Below are 21,732 nucleotides of genomic sequence, written 5' to 3' on the forward strand. Positions count from 1 at the left end.
CACCACAGCCTTGCGGTTGGTCCACTGTTTCTTTCAAGGTTCATGAATTTGTGCACTGGGCCCTTAGTGAATGTATAAATACATGAAACAACAAATCGATGTTTCTCTCTCTAAAAATCAATCAATAAATAAAATTTTTAAAAAGGACCCACACGTATTCCTGCCAGGCCCCTCCCTCTGCGGCCCCTGGTCCCCTGTCTGCCAGCAGCTCCGCTCCCGCCTCTGCTCCCATGTGCTGATGGCACTGGCCCCGCTCTTACCCACTGATGGCGAGGAGTGATTGGGGCCGGTGCCAGCAGCAGGTGCGAGCAGGGCCGGTGCTGTCAGTGGGTGTGAGCGATGGCTGCTGCCCCAATCGCCCCTCAGGAGCAGGGGAGGTGGAAAAGCCCTCAGGGGCGATTGTGGCTGGCAGCCGCCACTTGCACCTGCTGATGGCACTGAGCAGTTGGGACCTGCACCAGGCCCTGGCAGTGGGTGTGAGCGCCTGGTGAGACCACGGTGCGTGGGAAAAAAGAATTTTCAATAACCACCAGAGGCTTGCCCCGATGACAGCGACTGGTACACTGCCTTGGTCTGGCGCCCCCACTCACCTGCTCCACCATCCTGCTGCGGTCGATGCCCGCCATGTTCCACACATGCCCCCTGGTAGTCAGCGCACGTCATAGCGACCGGTTTGGTTGTTCAGTTGTTCTGCCGTTTGGTCTATTTGCATATTAGGATTTTATATATATAGATTGGTTGCTTCTTACATGTGCCCTGTCCTTGGATCAAACCTGTAACCTTGGCATATTGGGATGATGCTCAAACCAACTGAGCCATACTGGCCAGGGTTATTTTTGAATTTTTATAAGAGTTTATTTGAGCCAAACTGACACATATTCTGGGGAGCAAGATCTCAAATACTTTCATAAAATTTTAATGAAAGATAATTCCTAAGTATTACTATGAACTCCATATAATGAAGGGGTTTTCCTTTTGTGACTTTTTGAACACTTTCCCAGCTTGTTAATTTATGGTGGCTACTTTCTTTGAAGGAACAGTTCCTTTTTTTAAAAAATATATTTTTATTGATTTCAGAGAGAAAGGGAGAGGGAGAAAAACATCAATGATGAGAGAGAATAATTGATATGCTGCCTCCTGTAAGCTCCCTACTGGGAATTGAGCCCACAACCTGGGCATGTGCCCTTGACCAGAATCAAACCTGGGACCCTTCAGTCTGCAAGCTGATGCTCTATCCACTGAGCCAAACCAGCTAGGGCGAAGGAATAGTTCTTAATAACATGGTGCAACAAAGATCACAAAAAGCCAAAATGTTTGTTTTAATTCTTTCATAATATGAAGGATTATCGTTCACAGTGTTGGTTAGTATATAGCATTTTAAAAGTCTTTTAAATAATTAAAGTATGCATTACTAAGAATTCCTTTCCCCCCTGATGTTTTCATTTCCTTAGTAGTCAACAAGATGCTACATCAGTAACAACTGGGGCTTCAGAATCAATCACTTCAGATTTGCATTCATCAGAAGTTGGAATTAGAGTCTTATGTGAGGTGAATAATGCTGAGAGTAGTTGTACAGAAGGAAGAAATGTTGAACTAAAAAATACATCACTGTAAGTATTTTACATGGTAGGACTTAAAAATTTATTTTCAAACTTTTGATAATTTCTTATCATTTAACAAATGATAATGTTGCTTCCTTTAGGGATGAGGAGGGAACTATAGACCATTTAATATGTCTGTGGTCTGAGTGTGTATATTTCATTACCGAAAGAGCCTCTTTCATATATGATGTCTTATAGTAATACGAATTTTAACAAAGTAGTAATTTAAGAAATTCTAAAAATAATTTAGAAGCTTAACTATTTGCTGAGATTTTACTTTTACTTGGTTTGAGTTAATATTCATGCCTGTGGGCAAAGTAGTGGATTTTGATATTTATGACTTTGAAGAGATTATCATGTTTTTTAGTATATAGATACTGGTTAAGTTGATATCTTCACTAAAAATGGAACAAAAGCACCACAGAATTTCCCTTTGAAGAGATATGTCAAAAATTCAGACTTTTTGTCTCCCTCATAACTTCTCATATGGTCTTAAAAGCTATTCAGTTTATGAATTATTTATATTCAGTAAAGCAAAGCCATATTGAGAATCAATCTTATTTTTTAAAATAAAAATTGAAATTAGTCTTTGGTATGGATAATATATTCTTATGGTTCAGCTGTCTAAAAGTGTAAAAAGGTATAGAGTGAAATATTCTTCCTACCATATCCTTTTTCACTCTAACCAGTACCAGTTTTATTTTTTCAGAAAATTTTTAAAAAGTATATTAAAGCTAATACAAATAGCCCTGCCCATTGTTTGCTTAGTGTTTAGAGCAGCCGTGGGCAAACTACGGCCCGCAGGCCGGATCCGGCCCGTTTGAAATGAATAAAACTAAAAAAAAAAAAGACCGTACCCTTTTATGTAATGATGTTTACTTTGAATTTATATTAGTTCACACAAACACTCCATCCATGCTTTTGTTCCAGCCCTCCGGTCCAGTTTAAGAACCCATTGTGGCCCTTGAGTCAAAAAGTTTGCCCACCCCTGGTTTAGAGCGTGGGCCTACACACCAGAGGATTTTAGGTTCAATTCCTTGTCAAGGGCATATACCTGGGGTGCAGGTTCCATCTCCAGCCCTGGTTAGGGCACATGCCAGAGGCAACTAATCGATGTATTTCTCTCACATCTATATTTTTCTCTCTCTTTCTTCTCTCTACCTCCCTTCCATTCTCTCTAAAAATCATTGGAAAAAATGTTCTTGGGTGGGGATTAACAACAAGATCAGAAAGCTAATACAAACATATTTTTTAACTCTTTAAAAACCTAGTGGTGTACATACCTTTTGCATTTTTTTCTTACATCTACATACCTTTACATAAAGACCTTTATTATTTTTATAGCTGCATAGTGTTCTTGTATGGAAAAATCACATTTTATATTATCAGTTCCCTATTGATGGCTATATAGGTTGTTTTTTTCTTTTACAAATTATGCTTATAATCTTACTGTACATTTCCACTCATTCATCTTTATACAAGTGTATTTGTAGGGTAAGTTCCTGAAAATGGAAATGCTTGCTTCATGGATATATATGTGTGTACACTTATGATTTTGATAAGATAGTGTCAAAATGCTATCCATAGGAATTATACTAGTTTACATTCTCACCAGCAATGTAAGAGAGCACCTCTCTTTCTTAGCAACTAATAATGTTGTTATCAAGCTGGGATTTTTGGTGGTCTTGATAGATTATAAAATAACACCTCAGTACAATATTTCCACCTCATTCCTTTTTTGGGGGAAGGGATATGTAATTCTTTTATTTATTTTTTTCAGCTTTTTATTTAAATATTTTCTAACCTAAATGAAAGTCAAAGGAATAGAATAGTGAATATCTATATATAATTCCAGGTAGGTTTTCAGAATTTTTTTTTTAAGATTGATTTTTAGAGAGAGAGAACGAGAGAGGGAGAGAGAGAAACATCGATGTGAGTGCAGAACATTGATTGGCTGCCTCCTGCATGCCCCAACCGGGGATTGAGCCCGAAACCTGGGTATGTGCCCTGACTGGGAATCAAACTGGCAACCTTTTGGTGCATGGTACAACACCCAACCAACTGAGCCACACTGGCCAGAGCAAATTTTCTGATTTTTAATGTCTTGTCACATTTGTGCTCACTCATGTTGTTTCTTTACTTTAAAATATATATTTATTTATTGATTTCAGAGAGGAAGGGAGAGGGGGAGAGAGATAGAAACATCAATGATGAGAGAGAATCATTGATCATCAGCCTCCTGCATGCCCCACATGGGGTTGAACCCGCAACCTGGGCCTGTAGCCTGACCGAGAATCAAACCATGACCTCCTGGTTCCTAGGTCAATGCTCAACTACTGAGACATGCCAGCCGGGCTAATATTTATTCTTAAGAATACATTATTTTGTATTTCATCTTATCCTCACACTTTTGAAATACTGCCCTTTTTAAATATTAAAATCATCTTTATTTTGGAGTCATCTCAGTTTTCTTTTGTGTTTCATTTATCTGTTTCTTCATATATCAGTTCCACAGTGTTTTAATTATTGATGCTGAATACTGTGTTTTTAACATCTGATGGAACAAGTTATTGCCTCATTGCTGTTTTTCAGTTTTCTTTGCTACACTTATTGTAATATGCTTAAAGGAGTTTTTTTCTGACTCTGAGTAAATTTTTAAGAATTTCATTTAATATGCCTGAATGAAAGTGCATAATGATATTTTTGTAGGGAAACTGATCAAGCAGAAAATGTTAAACCTATGGTAAGAGGACGATTCCAGAGACCTAAACCCAATTTATCAAGGTCTGTTGGGAAGAAACCAATTCTTTCACAAGGTAAAACAGATGCCAAGAGCAAGAATTTACATCCAGAAGCTTCAGTTGAAAAGGTATGGAGCAAGAGACTTTATAGATATTAAAATTATAAAAATTTTTTCCTAAATAGTTGGAAATAAAAATGTGTAGTTGTAATTAAAAAATGTTAGTGATACTAACACAAAGATACAAGAACTTACACATTAATATTAAATGTTTTACTAGTGTCTTGATTATGCATTTTCTTCAGAACAACTTCCCCATTAATATTAAATTTGTCTTAGCCAGGCCAGTGTGGCTCAGTGGTTGAGCATCCACTTATGAATCAGGAGGTTGTGGTTTGATTCCCCGTCAGGGCACATGCCTGTTTGCAGGCGCGATCTCCGGTGGGGAGCATATAGGGGGTCTGGCCGATCAATGATTCTCTCTCATCGTTAATGTTTCTCTCTCTCCCACTACCTTCCTCTCTAAAGTCAATTTAAAAAAATTACTAAATTTGTCTTACTAGGCTCCTGCTTTATTTTATTTTAAAAATATATGTTTTTATTGATTTTTAGAGAGAGGAATGGAGAGGGAGAGAGAGAAACATCGATATGAGAGAGGAACACCGATTGGTTGCCTCCTGCATGCAACCTCTCTAGGGATGGAGCCCATAACCTGGGCATGTGCCTTGACCAGGAATGGAACTGGCGACCTTTTGGTATGTGGGACGATGCTCAACCAACTGAGCCATATCGACCAGGGCTTATGCATATTTTTTTTAGAACTAAGACAAATTTCAAACATCCTCAATAATGACATATCTGACTTTTCCTATATGAAATTATTATTCACAATATTTTTTAAACCATAAAATTTTATCTGCAACCTTTTCATCTAAACACAGATACATTGCTCTGTTTATCTTTTATAAACGTAAACTTTCTTTTTATGAATGTAAACATTTCTATAGTTTTTTTTATAGTTTTTAATCATAAAATTTTGTTTTTTTGTTTAATATCCATTGATGTTTTAGAGAGAGTGGAAGTAGGGAGGAGAGAGGGAGAGGGAGAGAGAGAGAAAGAGCGAAACATTTATGTTAGAGAAACATATCAGTTGGTTGCCTCCTGCACTTGCTCTGACCCAAGGACAAACCTATAGCCCAGGTACATGCCCTTGAATAGGAATCGAATCTTCAACCCTTTGGTGTGGGCCGGTGCTCTAACCACTTAAGTCACACCAGCCAGGGCAATCATAACATAAAATTTAAAACTTCTTGCTCTAAATTTATTCATTTTAGTTCTTGGGATTAAGTGATCTTTTTAATTAAGGTTAATTTATCAATTTACTAACCGTTTCCCTAATGGTGGATATTTGGGTTATTTCCATTTTTTAAACTCTTGAAATAAAAGCAAACAATTTTTTAAATAGGGCTTTCTTAAGGTAAGACAAAGGATAAAGTTTCAGGGGTGGTGAGAGTAATGGGTCAAATATTTTTAACATTTTTATAGGTCTTGTGCATTGTCAGACTGACATTCAAAAACATGACTCTATTTACATTGCTACAAGCACCAAATGAATGTTCCTGTTTTCTTATATTCATGCTAGCATTATATTGTTTTAAATTTTTTATTTTTGGTAAAATACTTTTTAAAATGGTAGTCTACATTTTTTCCTATTTAAGAATTTCATTTAATATGCCTGAATGAAAGTGCATAATGATATTTTTGTAGGGAAACTGATCAAGCAGAAAATGTTAAACCTATGGTAAGAGGACGATTCCAGAGACCTAAACCCAATTTATGTGAAATAGCTTTTTTATCATACTTTTTATAATTTAGTTTTATTATAATTATATAAGGTATTTTTAACTTCTAGAAAATTAGGGAAATATACACTCATGTAAAAATTAAAACCTTCCTGGCCGGTGTGCCTCAGATGATTGGAGCCTCTCAATCAGTGTTCTCTCTCCCTCCCTCCTTCTCTCTAAAAATCAATGAAAACATATCCTTGGGTGAGGATTAGAAAAAAATGAAAACAAAAACTACTTGTAATTTCATTATTCAGATGCAACCAACATTTTAATTCTTTCAACCTTTCTTAATTACAAAATTGAGTAGTAGTAGTAGCAATTCAGTTTTGTATCCTTTGGTATTTAACTTCTATAAATATTTTTCCATATCATTAAACATCTTTTGAAAACATGGTTTTTTAAATTTAGTAACTTCATAATATTCTATCAGTGGATGTGAACTGAGTTTATTTAACCATTCACTCATTGTTGAATATTTTGTCTCTTTACAGCAGGGATGGGGAATTTTTTTTCTGCAAAGGGCCATTTGGATATTTATAACATCATTCACGGGCCACACAAAATTAAATTAGCCTGCTATATTTGGTCACACATTTAATTAACTCACCCCTAATGCCTTGGCAGGGCTAGACCAAATGATTTTTTGGATCTTATATGGCCCATGGGCCAGACTTTCCCCAACTCTGATTTAACAGTGTTTGCTATTTTGTATAATATTCCAGTGAACATCTCTGTACTTAAATTTTAGTCTAGATATTTTAGAATAGAGTCTTAGCAATCATATTACTGGGTCAGAAAGGATGAATATTTTTAAGGTTCTTGATTTATATTGACAAAAGGCTTTCCAGAAAGGATATACTGATTTGTGATTTGTCAGTAATGTATAAGGTTATACAGATTGGGCAAAAGTAGGTTTATGGTTGTGAATATGTGAAACACAATTTTATTCTTGTATTTTTTATTAATTATTGTATTATTTTCCATATGAACAACTGTAAATCTACTTTTGCCTCACCTGTTATTTTTTCTAATACTTTCATCTGTATGTATGACTTTAAAAACTCTTCTGATTAGAAGTACAAAAGAATTTTTTTCTTTAAATTTTCTTTTACTTATTGCAAAGTTTCAACTTTTTCATGTTAAGTAGATTAAATGTAAAACATTGAATTCATAGACTCACGTGGAAAAGGATAAAATGAATTCATTTGACATTTCTGGAATGGAGAATACAGCGAGAGAGAACTCAGAAGCTGATACTGTATCTAAGTAAGTATTTAGGAAGTAGAATACAAATAGTAACTCTTAGGAATGATTGTACTAACTTTTCTACTTGATACTGTCTGAAGTTTATTTTCAGTTATGCACTTTAAGTCCATTTTTAACTATTGGAGTTGTTGAAACATTTAAATAATGCTCGTTATGCTTAATGTTGGCATAGGCAAAGTAGGTTTACAGTGTGAGTATGCAGTTTATTTTTGTATTATCTATACTAATAATCTATACTAATAAAAAGGAAATATGCAAATTAATCATCATTCTGCAACAAGGATGGCGGCGCCCATAGCCTCAAAGGTGGCGGAGCTGAGTGGGCGGGATGCTTGGCTTCCTTCGGGTGGGACGCTTGGCTTCCTTCATCGCCCCAGCGATGAAGGAAGCCAAGCCTCCCATAAGCCCCAGCCAGCCGCCAAGGGCCAGCCTCTGGGCGGCGGCCACGGAGCCGGCCGGAGCAGGCGGGAGGCGACTCTGGCCCGGAGCAAAGGCGTAAGATGGCGGCCAGAGTGACGGCCTGGGTCCTGGGTTCTGGAAGGAAGCTGGTGCCGGCAGCCAGGGAAAGGAAGGCCTATTCTTTTTTTTTCTCTCTTTTTTTTATATATATATTGATTTTTTACAGAGAGGAAGGAATAGGGATAGAGACTTAGAATCATCGATGAGAGAGAAACAACGATCAGCTGCCTCCTACACGCCCCCTACTGGGGATGTGCCCGCAACCCAGGTACATGTCCTTGACCGGGCATCGAACCCGGGACCCTTCAGTCCGTAGGCTGACGCTCTATCCACTGAGTAAAACTGGCTAGGGCGGAAGGCCTATTCTTGCACGAATCTTCGTGCATTGGGCCTCTAGTTATAATCATAACTTGCATGTCTTTTTCCTTACAAGCACCTGTGAACCTACTTTTGTTCACCCCTGTGTTGTAGAAATAAATTATTATATGGGTCCATTGAGTTAGCAATTATATTTCTCCCTCAACTTATTAACAAGCTTATTAAGAAAGTCTTGTTATATAAGTTAATGGGTAAGATAATGTGTTTCTGGATAATTTTACTTATAACAAGGGGTTTCAAAAGGGAATATTTAATTTATAATGGAGATCTAGAATAGACATTGCTCCAGTATGAATCTGAACCAGTGGATTTTGGACTGTATATTTATGCCATAATCTGTTTCCAGTGCCCTGGTAATGTACACTATACAATATTATCCTTAGTGGGGAATTGTAGTATATGCTTATCAGGTGTAAATTTTCTAATTTTGTGATGAAAACTTGATTTTAAAATGCTTTTTATAGTCAGGTTTCCAGAATTATGTCTTGGGTTCCAAAGATTCAAAGTGTAGAAGTATGAATATCTTTGAAGGATGTTCTTGAGGATACTTGTGAATTATTTTATATTACAAGTTATTTGTACCTGAGAGAAGGGAATACTAAAAACAAGCAAGTATGTGACTTCAGAATAACTATTGATTTGATTCCTTTGTAATTGTTTTAGTTTGAGTGAAAAAATGAATCTGCAGGAAGATAATCAACCAAAGGCTTTCAGACCTGCACGACTGAGGGCCCGATTACAAAGGCCAAAGCCAAATGTAGTTAAAGCTGCTGAAAGAAAAGAAATCCTTGCATCACAAGAAGAAATTGGGGCCAATGTAGAAAAGAATGAAAATGAATCCTGTGTTGATATAAATGTAAGTATTCTGATTCTTCCCAGTGTTTTTGTTAAATATATAGCCTCCTTTCACCTTCTTTTTATATACTTTCATTGACTTCAAAGAGGAAGGGAGAGGGAGATAGAAATATCAGTAATGAGAGAGAATCATTAATTGGCTGCCTCCTGCATGCCCCATACTGGGGATCGAGCCGGCAATCCGGGAATGTGCCCTGACGGGGAATTGAACCAAGACTTCATGGTTCTTAGGTCAACCCTCAACCACTGAGCCACGCTGGCTGGGCCTCACCCACTTTTTAAACAGTATTGTTATACCATTGTATACATTGTTCATTAAGTAGAAGTCCAAAATCTCATAGGCAGCCACTTTGCTATTGTAAAGCCATGTAACTCAGCTTTCTGGATTTTGGGCATTTATATGATGGATCATCGACTTTCATCTTACCTCATATTTGGACTTGCTTTTCCCCATTACTCTGCAGATTTTGAATTACACTTCCTTTTGAAAATATGGCTCGATATGTGAATTTTAACGCTGCCAGAAACAAAATGTTAAAATCTTCCTACTAAAATATAATTCTAAGAACAAAGATTATGGATTTTAGTATATTTACATAATAACTAGTCTTTGGGATAAGGGTAACAGTTGGCATAATTTCCAAGGTCTGTAATGTGATTATAATAATAAGATAGATTCAGAGAGATAGACCCCAGGGTATAATTCTTACAGATGAGACTAATGCAGTTACTTGCTTTCTGATTGGGAGGAAACAAGGGCCTTTGAGATGAGGTAAAAGCTGTGGCTTAGGAAATTTTCTAACATATCTAAAGAAAAAACAACATCTTTGGACTATTATTTTATGGTTTTGAAATGTTACTGTTTTCTTTGTACTCAAATTAGATATTATAAATGATTGTTTCATTTTGAAAACTAAAACTTTTTAAAAAATTGTGTTTGTTATCAAGACTCCTCAACAAACAGAAGATCAGTCATGTGACATCACCTCACAATCTGAAAAAAAAGATACTTCTTTTCAAAATGTGCAACCAGATGAGCCCAAGTCTCTTAATGAATGTCCAAGGTAAGCATCATCTTATTATATAATTTCAAAATTTTGTATAAAGTTTTAGAAATTGTTAATTTTTAAAAACAAACAAATCAGACTTGATTTTTTTTGTATATCAAATTACATAATATCTATAATAATAAAAATGTATGCTAATTAGACTGGACAGCCAAATGACCTTCCAGACGTCATTCCAGACGTCCTTCCAGACGAAGCTGCAGCGGTGGGGGCTGAGGCAGAGGTGGTTAGGAGCGGTTAGAGGCAGGCAGGTGAGTGGTTAGTGGCAATCAGGCAAGCAGACTGGTGAGCGGTTAAGAGCCAGTGGTCCTGGATTGCGAGAGGGATGTCGGACTGCTGGTTTAGGCTAGATCGGTTTGGCCTGTGGGATTGAGCCAAACTGGCAGTGGAACATTCCCCGAGGGGGCCAGGATTGCAAGAGGGTGCTGGCCTGGCTGAGGGCCCGGAGCCTCTAGTTTAGAAATATGACTTCATTTTTCTTTTCTTTTTTAAAATATGTTTTTATTGATTTCAGAGAGGAAGGGAGAAGGAGAGAGAGAGATGGAAACATCAGTGATGACAGAGAACCATTGATTGATCGGCTGCCTCCTGCACACCCCCCACTGGGGATAGAGCCCACAACCTGGGCATGTGCCCTTGACCGGAATTGAACCCAGGACCCTTCAGTCCACAAGCCGACGCTCTTTCCACTGAGCAAAACCAGCTAGAGCTGTAACTTCATTTTTCAAGGCAATTTATGTCATAGCCTTCATGTCAATTTGTCAGTTTTGGGTGATTTGAAAAGAGCTACTCATTATAAATTAGACCTTGAGTTCACATGGATAGGATTACCATTTAACATGCATGTTAAATCGTATGTCTTTGTCCAAATGTGATAACGTTTCTTATTTTTTAAATATTTTTGATTCTTTGAGATTAGATTGATCCCATATTGCCTTAAGGTTTACATAAATTTTATATAAAACATATGTAAAAACCCATACTTCTTACAGCCAAAGCTCTTTTATATTTGTTATTTCCCCTCTGGAGGGCACCAAGCCAGATTGATGAAATTATTAATATACTTTAATTTCTTTTTCCTTTTGGGAATATTTAATGTGCAAAAAGAAGTGAGCATAGACTAATGGACTCCCATGTATACTTACTGTCTAGTTTCAACAATTATTAATGTTTTTCCAATCTTTCCATTTAAATTCTGGCCTATTTTATACTTTCTTTATAGCAGTATTAGCCTGTTTACTATCTAACCTCAGAGTGAACGCTCGGTTTCCTGAACTATTTTAAAGATCTTTATTTGAAAAATTCCTTTATTCTTCACTTCTTCCTTCCTCTATTCTTTTGTTTCCTATTTCCCTATACTGCTTTTCCCCACCCCCAAACCATTTTACTATTCTGCTACAGAATCTCTGGGTAGAATTCTGTACAACAACATTATTTGGTACATATCTCTGATATAGATATCTGGTATCTGACAGTTTGGATTTTTTGTTTATATTTTTTTTCTGTTTAAACCATATTTCATTAAAAAAAATCCTCACTATAGAGGACATGCTTTTATTGATTTTTAGAGAGAGAGGAAGGGAGAGAAAGAGAGGGAGAGAGAGTGAGCGTATCATCGATGTGAGAATGAAACATTGATTGGTTGCCTTCCACATGTGGCCCTACTGGGGATTGAACTCACAACCTGGGTGCGTGCCCTGGCTGGGAATTGAAATTGTAACCTCTTGTATTGGATGATGCTCTAACCAGCTGAGCCACACCTGCCAGGGCTAAACCAAACTCCATCTTGGCTTGATAGAAAATTAAGTTTTTCTCTTAGTGGTCTTTGGGTTTTAGAACTCTGGTAGATATGTTTATAACTAACTAGAGGTCCGGTGCATGAAATTTGAATTGGTAGGGTCCTTAGGCCTGGCTGGCGATCAGGGTTGATCTGTGGGGCAACAGGCGGGGCGATCATGGGGGCCTCCGCTGGCACCCGCCTTGGCTGGCCTGGGTCCTGCGGGCAGCTCCTGCATTGAGCGTCTGCTCCCTGGAGGTCAGTGCTTGTCATAGCGACCGGTCGTTCTGGTCGTTCCATTGTTTGGTCAATTTGCATATTAGGCTTTTACTATATAGGATAACCAGTCTGATCTCAACAACTATTTCTTTTCAAGGCAGTGTCCTTTCTGTTTTATCATGTGGTCTTTCTGGTCTTTGAATCTCCAACATTCTTAAAAACAATTCTAAGATTCTATGTTTTATTAAACCGTATGTCTCTTTGTATCTAATAGGCAGTTCTCCTCCCTCCCAAATACTTTGAATTGTCAAGGTGCTATGTAAGAGAAAGAGAAAATAAAGAAAGAGACTCTGAGATGAAGAATGCATTAAAAATTCTTCTTGATTATATAAATTAGCAAATATATCTAAAACATTTCTCTAGGCTAGTTTGGCATCCTGTGTATTCATATTATTTTATGGAGGTTTATAAATATTTTGTTGATTCTTAAACTGTATTTAGAAAAACACGTGTGGACCATGGAGTAGATTTTTAATTTTGTGCACATTCTTCTCCTGTCTTCTCCAGTGATGATCCTCTTTTTTCTTTGCCTTTTTCTTTAAATTTTGTGATCCTGGAGAGTTGTGGATCCATTATATGTTTTAAGTTGAGGAATAATTGAGTACAACTTCATATATGATGACTAATCTCGGGTACTGATCTTCAGTTAGCTATGCAGGTGATAATGAGCTCTATAAGAGGAGATCTGCCTCATTCACCATTGTATTCCCAGTTCCTAGCACATGCCCTCCTGGCATGTAGTAGGTGCTCAGAACTATTTGTTGATTAGTTGTTCATGAACTCCAAGTAATGTGGTACTGATTATTTATCCATAAAAGTAAAGTTTATTGTCCTAACCGGTTTGGCTCAGTGGATAGAGCATCGGCCTGTGGACTGAAGGGTCCCAGGTTCGATTCCGGCTAAGGGCATGTACCTTGGTTGTGGGCACATCCTCAGTGGGAGGTGTGCAGGAGGCAGCTGATCAATATTTCTCTCTCATCGATGTTTCTAACTCTCTATCCCTCTCCTTTCCTCTCTGTGAAAAATCAATAAAAAATATATTTAAAAAAAGTAAAGTTTATCGAAGACCTTTGATTACTCAGAGACTATTTAAGCACATGGAATATAATCGTAACATTGTGTATTTGTATCTTAAAATTTGAATTGATATTAAAGTAATGATATTATTAATAAATCTTTTGCTTAAAGCATTTACATGTTTTAAGAATATGCTAGTGTTTAAAATATGACTTTATAATGATACTAGAAGCCCAGTGCATGAATTCGTGCATGGGTGGAGTTTCCAGAGGTAGGGTAGGGGGCTGGGATGTGATCAGCCCTCCGGGCGGGTGGTGGAACACCCTTGCTGGCCCAGGATCTGGATCCGTCCCGCTGACATTCGCTCCTGTTGTCGGGAACCACCTGGCGTTTTATATGGTTTCTTCCTTATGGAGTGTTTATGGAGGAAAAGCAGCCATTGTGCCCGAGGCCGACTTCCAGGAGGCCAGCAGTGCTGTTGGGATTGTGCTGGCAGTGCTGGTCTGTCGGTGCATGTACTGTTCTCTGGAGATTGGATCTGAAGAACTACTGAGGGAGTGAGTGGCTGCCGCCTGGCTGGTGTGCCTGCCACACTCGCCACCAGTGGGCAGCTCCTGCGTTGAGCATCTGTCCCCTGGTGGTCAATGTGTGTCATAGTGACCGGTCTTTCAGTTGCTTAGGATTTTATATATATAGATTTTATCTTTTCCATGATAACCAAACCCAGGTTGCTAGTACACAAACCTCACTAAAAGCTAAATATTCCTGGATGGAGATGAAAAGTATCATAAGTCAGAAAATAGAATAAAACCCACCAAGGACTAAGTAAATTAAATTTTCTTTACCAGTTGGTATTAATTTTTCATTGAATGGTATCTATTACTAAAGTTAATGATAGTTGAAAAACACCTCAATTACATAAACAAGTACAATTTGAAAATTAGTCTTATACTAAGAACCTGTCTTGTGTTATCAAAAATTGCATTGAAAAACATGTTTCAACAAAGAAAGATAGGTTGGGACATAGACAAGTTCAAACAAGCACTAACATAGTTGTAAATAATTTAAAAAGTAAACAAGATTTTTCCTTTTGTTAATCCTCACCCGAGGATATTTTTCCATTGATTTTTAGAGAGAGTGGAAGGGAGGGGGAGAGACAGAGAGAGCAAGAGAAACATTGAGGTGAGAGAGACACATTGATTGGTTTCCTCCTGCATGGCCTGACTAGGGCCAGGGATTGAGCTTGCAACTGAGGTAATGTGCCCCTGACTGGAATTGTACCTGGGACCCTTCAGCGGGCGGGCCGATGCTCTATCCACTGAGCCAAACCACCTAGGGCAGTTTTAACTCATTTTTTAAAAGCTGTTGTATACACTTGTTCAGACTAACATTGCTGAAATGCCCAGTAACACTCAGGAAACTGCAAAATACTGTTCATTTAATCCTTCTTTTTAGTCCTAATTTGTGTTCTCTTAGAGAAATGTCTGTACAGGAAATACCATTTTAAATTGTTTTTAAAAGTGAGGTGTGGCCGAAACCGGTTTGGCTCAGTGGATAGAGCGTCGGCCTGCGGACTGAGGGGTCCCAGGTTCGATTCCGGTCAAGGGCATGTACCTGGGCTGCGGGCACATCCCCAGTGGGAGATGTGCAGGAGGCGGCTGATCGATGTTTCTCTCCCATTGATGTTTCTAACTCCCTATCTCTCTCCCTTCCTCTCTGTAAAAAAATCAATTAAAAAAAAAAAAAAGTGAGGTGTGAACCTAGTTCTTAGTCATAAGGCTATATCTTTTTCAAATCATGCCTCCATCCAGCTGTTTTGGATGCCAGCCAAGTCTGGCCATGTAAATGGGGCCCTTAACTCTATGGTAAGTCATATGTCTGTGTAAATGATAGTAGGGGCAAAGATGTAGGAATAGCATACACATTGGGCTAGCTCCAATGTAGAGCCTGCAGGAGAGTTTTTCTTCAACAGTGTTTGTGAAGAATGGTGTGAATGACAATTAGTAGGAAACTATTCAGGGCCAATTAGCTGCTAATCTAATTGACCTAACTGATGACTTTTTCTTTATATATGTCTAAATGTAAATAGATATTTTGTTATTTTAAAGTTTTACCATAATTTCAAAAGATGAAATTTTCCTCTTGATTTTTATTTAAATTTAATTTTATTATTTTTAATAAATTCTCTACTTAATTTTGTTTTTTAAATTTTTATTTATTGATTGATTTTAGAGTGAGAGAGAGAGAGAGAAACATCAACTTGTTGTTCCACTTATTTATGCATTTATTGGTTGACTCTTATATGTGCTCTGACCAGGGATTGAACCTGCAACCTTGGCATATGGATCAATGCTATAACCAACTGAGCTACCTGGCCAGGGCTCTCTTTTAATTTAATTTAATTTTTATTGATTTCAGAGAAGAAGAGAGAGGCAGAGAGAGGTAGAAACATCAATGATATGAAAGAATCATTGATCGGCTGCCTCCTGCACCCCCCCTACCAGGGAATGGGCCCACAACCGAGCATTTGCCCTGGCCAGGAATTGTACCATGACCTTCTGGTTCATATTTCAGTACTAAACCATTGAGCCACACCATCCGGGCTCTCTTTTAATTTTTAAATTTTACTCAGAGATTCCTTGGGCTTTCTTAATTTTCTTATTTTTTAATTGGAAAGTCCCTTGTGTTTCAGTAGTGAGTTCGCAACCATCATCTCTTCAGCAGACAGTCTGGTTTAAAATTCAATTGTGTCTTTTGTTTTTATAGTATTCAAGAGGATAATGAAGCAAATATACTCAAACAAGTTCCAGTTCTAAAGAATCGATTTCAGAAACCAAAGCCAAATACAGGAAGAAGAACTGGAAGAAGAGACATTTCCTCAAAAGAAGAGGTGCCAGAGGAGATTGATGTTTCTGGGAAAAAGACAGCAGCAAGACTAGAAACCTCGCCAAAGGAGAAGGTACCAGTGGAGGCTAGCACTACAAAGGAAACTGAGTCAAAGTTAAAAGAAACTGGGAGAAGAGACATCTCTCTCAGGGAGAAGAAACCAGAAATGATTGACTTCACTGTGGAAACGAAGACAGATTTGAAAGAAACTGGAAGAGAGATTTCTCCAAGGGAGAAGATTCTAGAGGTGACTGGTGCCATTGAGGAAAGAGAGCCCAATTTAGAAGAAACAGAGAAGAGAGAAATATCCACACGGGAAAAGGCCCCAGAAGTCAACACTATAGGGGAAGCGGAGGCAGGTTTGAAAGGACCTAGAAGGGAGATTTCTCCAAGGGAAGAGATACCGGAGGTGACTATGACTAATACCACTGCGGAAAGAGAGACGGACTTGGAAGAAACCAGGAGAAGAGAAATACCCACACAGGAAAAGGGCCCAGAGGTCTATACTGTAGGGGAAGAGGAGGCAGGTATGAAAGAACCTGGAAGGGAGATTTCTCCAAGGGAAGAGATACCAGAGGTAACTATGACTAATGTCACTGAGGAAAGAGAGATGGATTTAGAAGAAACTGAGAGAAGAGAAATATCCACACAGGAAAAGGCCCCAGAGGTCTACACTGTAGGGGAAGTGGGGAAAGATTTGAATGAAACTGGAATGGTGATTTCTCCAAGGGAGGAGATACCAGAGGTAACTATGACTAATGCCAATGAGGAAAGAGAGTCGGATTTGGAAGAAACAGAGAAAAGAGAAATATCCACACAGGAAAAGGCCCCAGAAGTCAACACTGTAAGGGAAGCAGAGGCAGGTTTGAAAGGACCTGGAAGGAAGATTTCTCTAAGGAAAGAGATACCGGAGGTGACTATGACTAATACCGCTGCGGAAAGAGAAACAGATTTGGAAGAAACCAGAAGAAGAGAAATACCTACACAGGAAAAGGCCCAAGAGGACAGAATTATAGGAGAAGTGGAGGCAGATTTGAAAGAAATTGGAAAAGAAACTTTCTCAAAGGAAAAGGTATTAGTGGGGATCAGTGCCATAGGGAAAAGGGAGATTAACTTGAAAGAAACTGGAAAAAGAGACATTTCTCTGATGGAAAAGATGGCTGTCTTTAAGGTAACAGAGGCAGATTTGAAAGAAACTGGAAGACAAATTTCCTTGAGGAAAATTGGATCAGAAGAGATCAGTGCTACAGAAGAAATGGTGGCAGGTTTGGATAAAACTGAAAAAATAGGTATTTCTCTAAGGGAAAACGAACCAGAGGAGACTGGGACCTCACTACAAACTGAGACAGATTTAATGCAGAGCAGAAGTGCTGATTGCAGTGCTGTGCCTTCACTAAATATCAAAGTATGTACTTTTCTGTCCCTAAACATTTTTTATATTAAAAGAGAAACCTGTAAATTGACCGTCCCTCCACTACACTCACCAGCCAATCAGGAGTAAGTATGCACATTAACCTGACAAAGATGGCGGGTTAATTTGCATACACAGGCGCCGGGCGGAGAGCAGAGTGGGAAAGCCGCCGGAGAGTGGAGCGGCTTGGGGAAATTGGCTCCCAAGCTGCCGGATGGAGAGCAGAGAGGGAGAGCTGGTGGCTTGGAGGACTTGGCAGAGTGGGAGGCCATGGGACGGAGACAGAGCAGGAAGGGAAAACCAAGATCACGGGGAGCAACAGGAATTCTGCGAATAGTAGTTCTGGTGGCAGATGGATCTCCTAGACCAGAGGTCCTCAAACTTTTTAAACAGGGGGCCAGTTCACTGTCCCTCAGACATTCCACACATGCGCACTGCGGGCCCAGGACGAGTTGGCTGCTAAGCAGGACAGGCAGCGGCAGCAAAAACACCCATCGGGCCGGATAAATGTTTTCAGTGGGCTGCATGTGGCCCCGCGGGCCGTAGTTTGAGGACCCCTGTCCTAGACACTAGAGCAAAGTGAGCCTGGAGCAAGTTACTGTTGTGGTGGGGGATGGAGGGAAAGCAAAGGTGAGAGACATAAGTAAAATCAGAGTGTCTAGGAAAAATTAAAGGGAAGATATCCTAAAATTTCCAGGAAATCTCCATCAATGAAAAAAAATGCCTCTATTATTCCTCTATTATTCTGGGAGCAACAAACCAAACTGAGTTGGGGTCTCACACAATTCGCTCATATGATTGCAAAGACAGACAGAAACTCCCGGATTGGAGAGGGCTCCCAGATTGGAGAGGGTGCAGGTAGGACTGAAGGACTGCCACACCCCCCCCCAGTGCATGAATGTTGTGCACCAGGCTTCTAGTTTTTTTTTATAATGCTCTTTCAGAGAAACATAAATATAATTGCATTTCTGAGTCCAACAATGTTTAAAATCTCTAAAGCCTAAAGTCTTTCTTAGTACTAAATTCTATGTTTTGGGACCTCGAAGAAAAAAAAGAATAATTAAAATTTTTTTAATTGTGGAAAAGATACTATTCTTAATGTCAATTTGAAGTTACTCTTCTGGATAAAAAGAATAAATGAAATTGGAATTATTTCTTTTGCCTATAAATGTATCAGCTTTTCTCTATTTTTCCTGTCCCACCCAATTTACTCCACTTTTAAAAGTTATTTTTATTAAAAGTTTTCAGTTATTTGAAGTTCATCCTATTCTAACATTTTCAAGGACTTTTTTTTTTTTTAATGTACAGCAATGGCATTTGTGTCTTGGAAATATAAATATGCAATATGTAAAGAAGAGTTAACGGAATTTTGTGTTTTGTTTTGTTTTTTTGGAATTTTGTGTTTTAACATTTGTAAATTTTGTTTTATTTAAAAATTAAAAAAATGAACTACTGAATTTTTAAAGAAAAGTGTTTAGAATATAGTAGGATTTTTGTTTGAGATGCTCAAGGAATCTTGTATATGTGCTGATTTACTGTGACTATTCTTCCAGAACGTTAGCAATGAAGTCCTATCTCTGGTGCATACACCTGTAGAGGAAAAGGGAAATTCTGAAAAGGAAGTGTCCAGCCAGTTGAGTCATTGGAAGACTTCTTTGAAGACTTCTGAACTTGCTGAAACAGAAGACCAGGGGACACCATGTGCAAATGTTCCAGAGCAATTTTCAGATATTAATTCAAGGTATAATTTTATAGGTCTATGTGCTGTTAAAGAGCATATAAAGTTATATTTACAGTTTATGTTAAGTAAGATTTCAAGACAATCTATAGCATAGTGTTAGAGAGTTTAAGCTAGTTTGGGGAAGAGTGGGAGAGAGGATTGAGGATATTCTGACAGTTGATTGTGAGAATTACTAACATACAGACTTGTATATAATACATACTCTTAAATAAATCATATGGGTGTGATAAACCTATATTTTCCTTGTGCAAAGATGATATAGTTCCTAGGCTTATATCTATTTGGGTTGTACCACTCATTTTTTCAGAAGCTACCAGATAGTCCAATTTGTTTTCTTGTTAAGAATCAGAATTAAATATTTACTGCCAATCTCTAAGATTGTCCTAAGACTCCTCTCCCACTGCCCCTTCAGTTCATTCTAAAGTTTGATAATCCTTGTTCCAAAAGCAAATCTCTTCCTCAAGAACAGAAGCCATTTAAACCAGCACCTTTTATGAGAAGTCGATTCAAAAGACCAAAACCAAACTTATCAAGAGCAGCTTTAAAAAGAGAGACTATGGAAGCAGAAAAACATGTACCTGGGAAGAAATTGGAAGTGGATAAAATAGAGACTATTATGATACAACAGGATGGTGAACAAATGAACATTCTCCCTTCTCTATATGTGAGTGATATTTACAATGGAGGTTCTTTTGTTTTAGTTAATAAAGTAAAACGCTTGGAATTGAAATTTCTCAAGTATTTCCTCATACAATTTTTACCATGTGTGATTTTGTTGTAGCTGTACTTAATGTGCCTCATTGTTCCACATGGTTTGTGTAAGAATCTCAGATCTCTGTGATGGGCAAGTATGTCATGGAACGAATTTAAGAAGCCTGGGCTGTATGTAGTTTAAGTTCTGACCTTTGTTTGCTGTGTGATTATAGCCAAATGATGAACCAGTTTCTTCATAGGGAAAATGGGAATGACAGTTTTTTATTTCAGTCTGTTGTGAAGATGAAATGAAAAGTTAAGAGCTTGGCCCTGACCAATGTGACTCAGTTTGTTGGAGCATTGTCCCTGAAAGGTCTCGGGTTTGATTCCTGGTCAGGGCACATACCCAGGTTGGGGCTTTGATCCAATCGATGTTTCTCACCTTGGTGTGTTTTTTTTTTCTTTTTCTCCCTTTCTCTCTCTAAAATCAATTAAAAATACATATCCTTGGGTGAGGATTTAAAAAACAAAGAGCTTGGTAAGAGTTAAAGGAGTTTATTTACTTGGTTCATAAATTTAATATTATGTGATGTAGCATCAAAAACTTTGAAATGAGCCTGGCCGTTATTACTTGGTGGTTGAGCATTGACCTAAGAACCAGAATGTTGTGTTTCAGTTCTTCGTGAGGGCACATGCTCGGGTGGCAGACTTGATCCCTAGTAGGGGTTGTGCCGGAGGCAGTAAATCAATGATTCTCTCTCATCAGGATGTTTCCATCTCTCTTCCTCTCCCTTCCTCTCTGAAATCAATAAAAATATATATAAAAAACTTTGAAATGAAATAACACTCAAATTCTAAATATGTGAAGTACTTTTTTTGAATTAAATTCTTATTTTGCATCTTAAAATAGCTTAGTTCTTATTATACTTGAGCATTTGTATTTTATTCTTCTAATCTTATATTTTAAAAGATAAATCACTTTTTATTGATTATAAAAATTCCAAATTGGAAAAAGTATAGAATCTAAATAGAGACAGTCCCCTATGATGTTCCATCTGTCCTTGCCAAGTTAATCATGTAGCAATTTTGAATCTACCCACCGATACTTTTTTTATTTAAGATTTTTAAATTGCTTTTTTAGAGCAAGGATAGGGAACCTTTTTTCTGCCAGGGGCCATTTGGATATTTATAACATCCTTTTTGGGCCATACAAAATTATCAACTTAAAAATTAGCCTGCAAACATTTGGTTAACTCAGGTTTAATGCTTTGTCAGGGCCAGACAGAATGGTTTTGCAGGCTTTACGTTCCCACCCCTGTTTTAGAGAAAGAGGAAGGGAGAGGGAGAGAAAGAGAGAAAAAAACATTGCCCTGGCTGGTTTGGCTCAGTGGATAGAGCGTCAGCCTGCGGACTGAAGGGTCCCAGGTTCGATTCAAGGGCATGTACCTTGGTTGCGGGCACATCCCCAGTAGGGGGCGTGCAGGAGGCAGCTGATCGATGTTTCTCTCTCATCATGTTTCTAACTCTCTATCCCTCTCCCTTCCTCTCTGTAAAAAATCAATAAAATATATTAAAAAAAAAAAAAAAGAAACATTGATGTGAGAGAAACATTGATTGGCTGCAATCTGGGCATGTGCCCTGACCAGGAATCGAACCAGCAACACCTTGGTGCATGGGTTGACACCCAACCAACAAGCGACATCAGTCAGGGCAAC

The 21,732-nt window shown here is 38.2% G+C and overlaps 1 protein-coding gene across 1 annotated transcript in view; it reads left to right on the plus strand.

The window, feature by feature from the left end:
- Positions 1–21,732, plus strand: part of BDP1 (BDP1 general transcription factor IIIB subunit) — a gene marked incomplete at its 3' end in the record, with an annotated part of 90,000 nt that overhangs the window by 35,042 nt on the left and 33,226 nt on the right. Inside the window, exons 12-19 of the mRNA XM_081090039.1 lie at positions 1,452–1,610; positions 4,311–4,470; positions 7,363–7,454; positions 8,955–9,147; positions 10,095–10,210; positions 16,053–17,577; positions 19,137–19,324; positions 19,772–19,988. Coding sequence (XP_080946165.1) covers positions 1,452–1,610; positions 4,311–4,470; positions 7,363–7,454; positions 8,955–9,147; positions 10,095–10,210; positions 16,053–17,577; positions 19,137–19,324; positions 19,772–19,988 — 2,650 coding nt within the window. The remainder of the gene's footprint in view (positions 1–1,451; positions 1,611–4,310; positions 4,471–7,362; positions 7,455–8,954; positions 9,148–10,094; positions 10,211–16,052; positions 17,578–19,136; positions 19,325–19,771; positions 19,989–21,732) is intronic.

The sequence above is a fragment of the Myotis nattereri genome, assembly GCF_964212035.1.
Source record: "Myotis nattereri genome assembly, chromosome: 4".
NCBI lineage: Eukaryota > Metazoa > Chordata > Mammalia > Chiroptera > Vespertilionidae > Myotis > Myotis nattereri.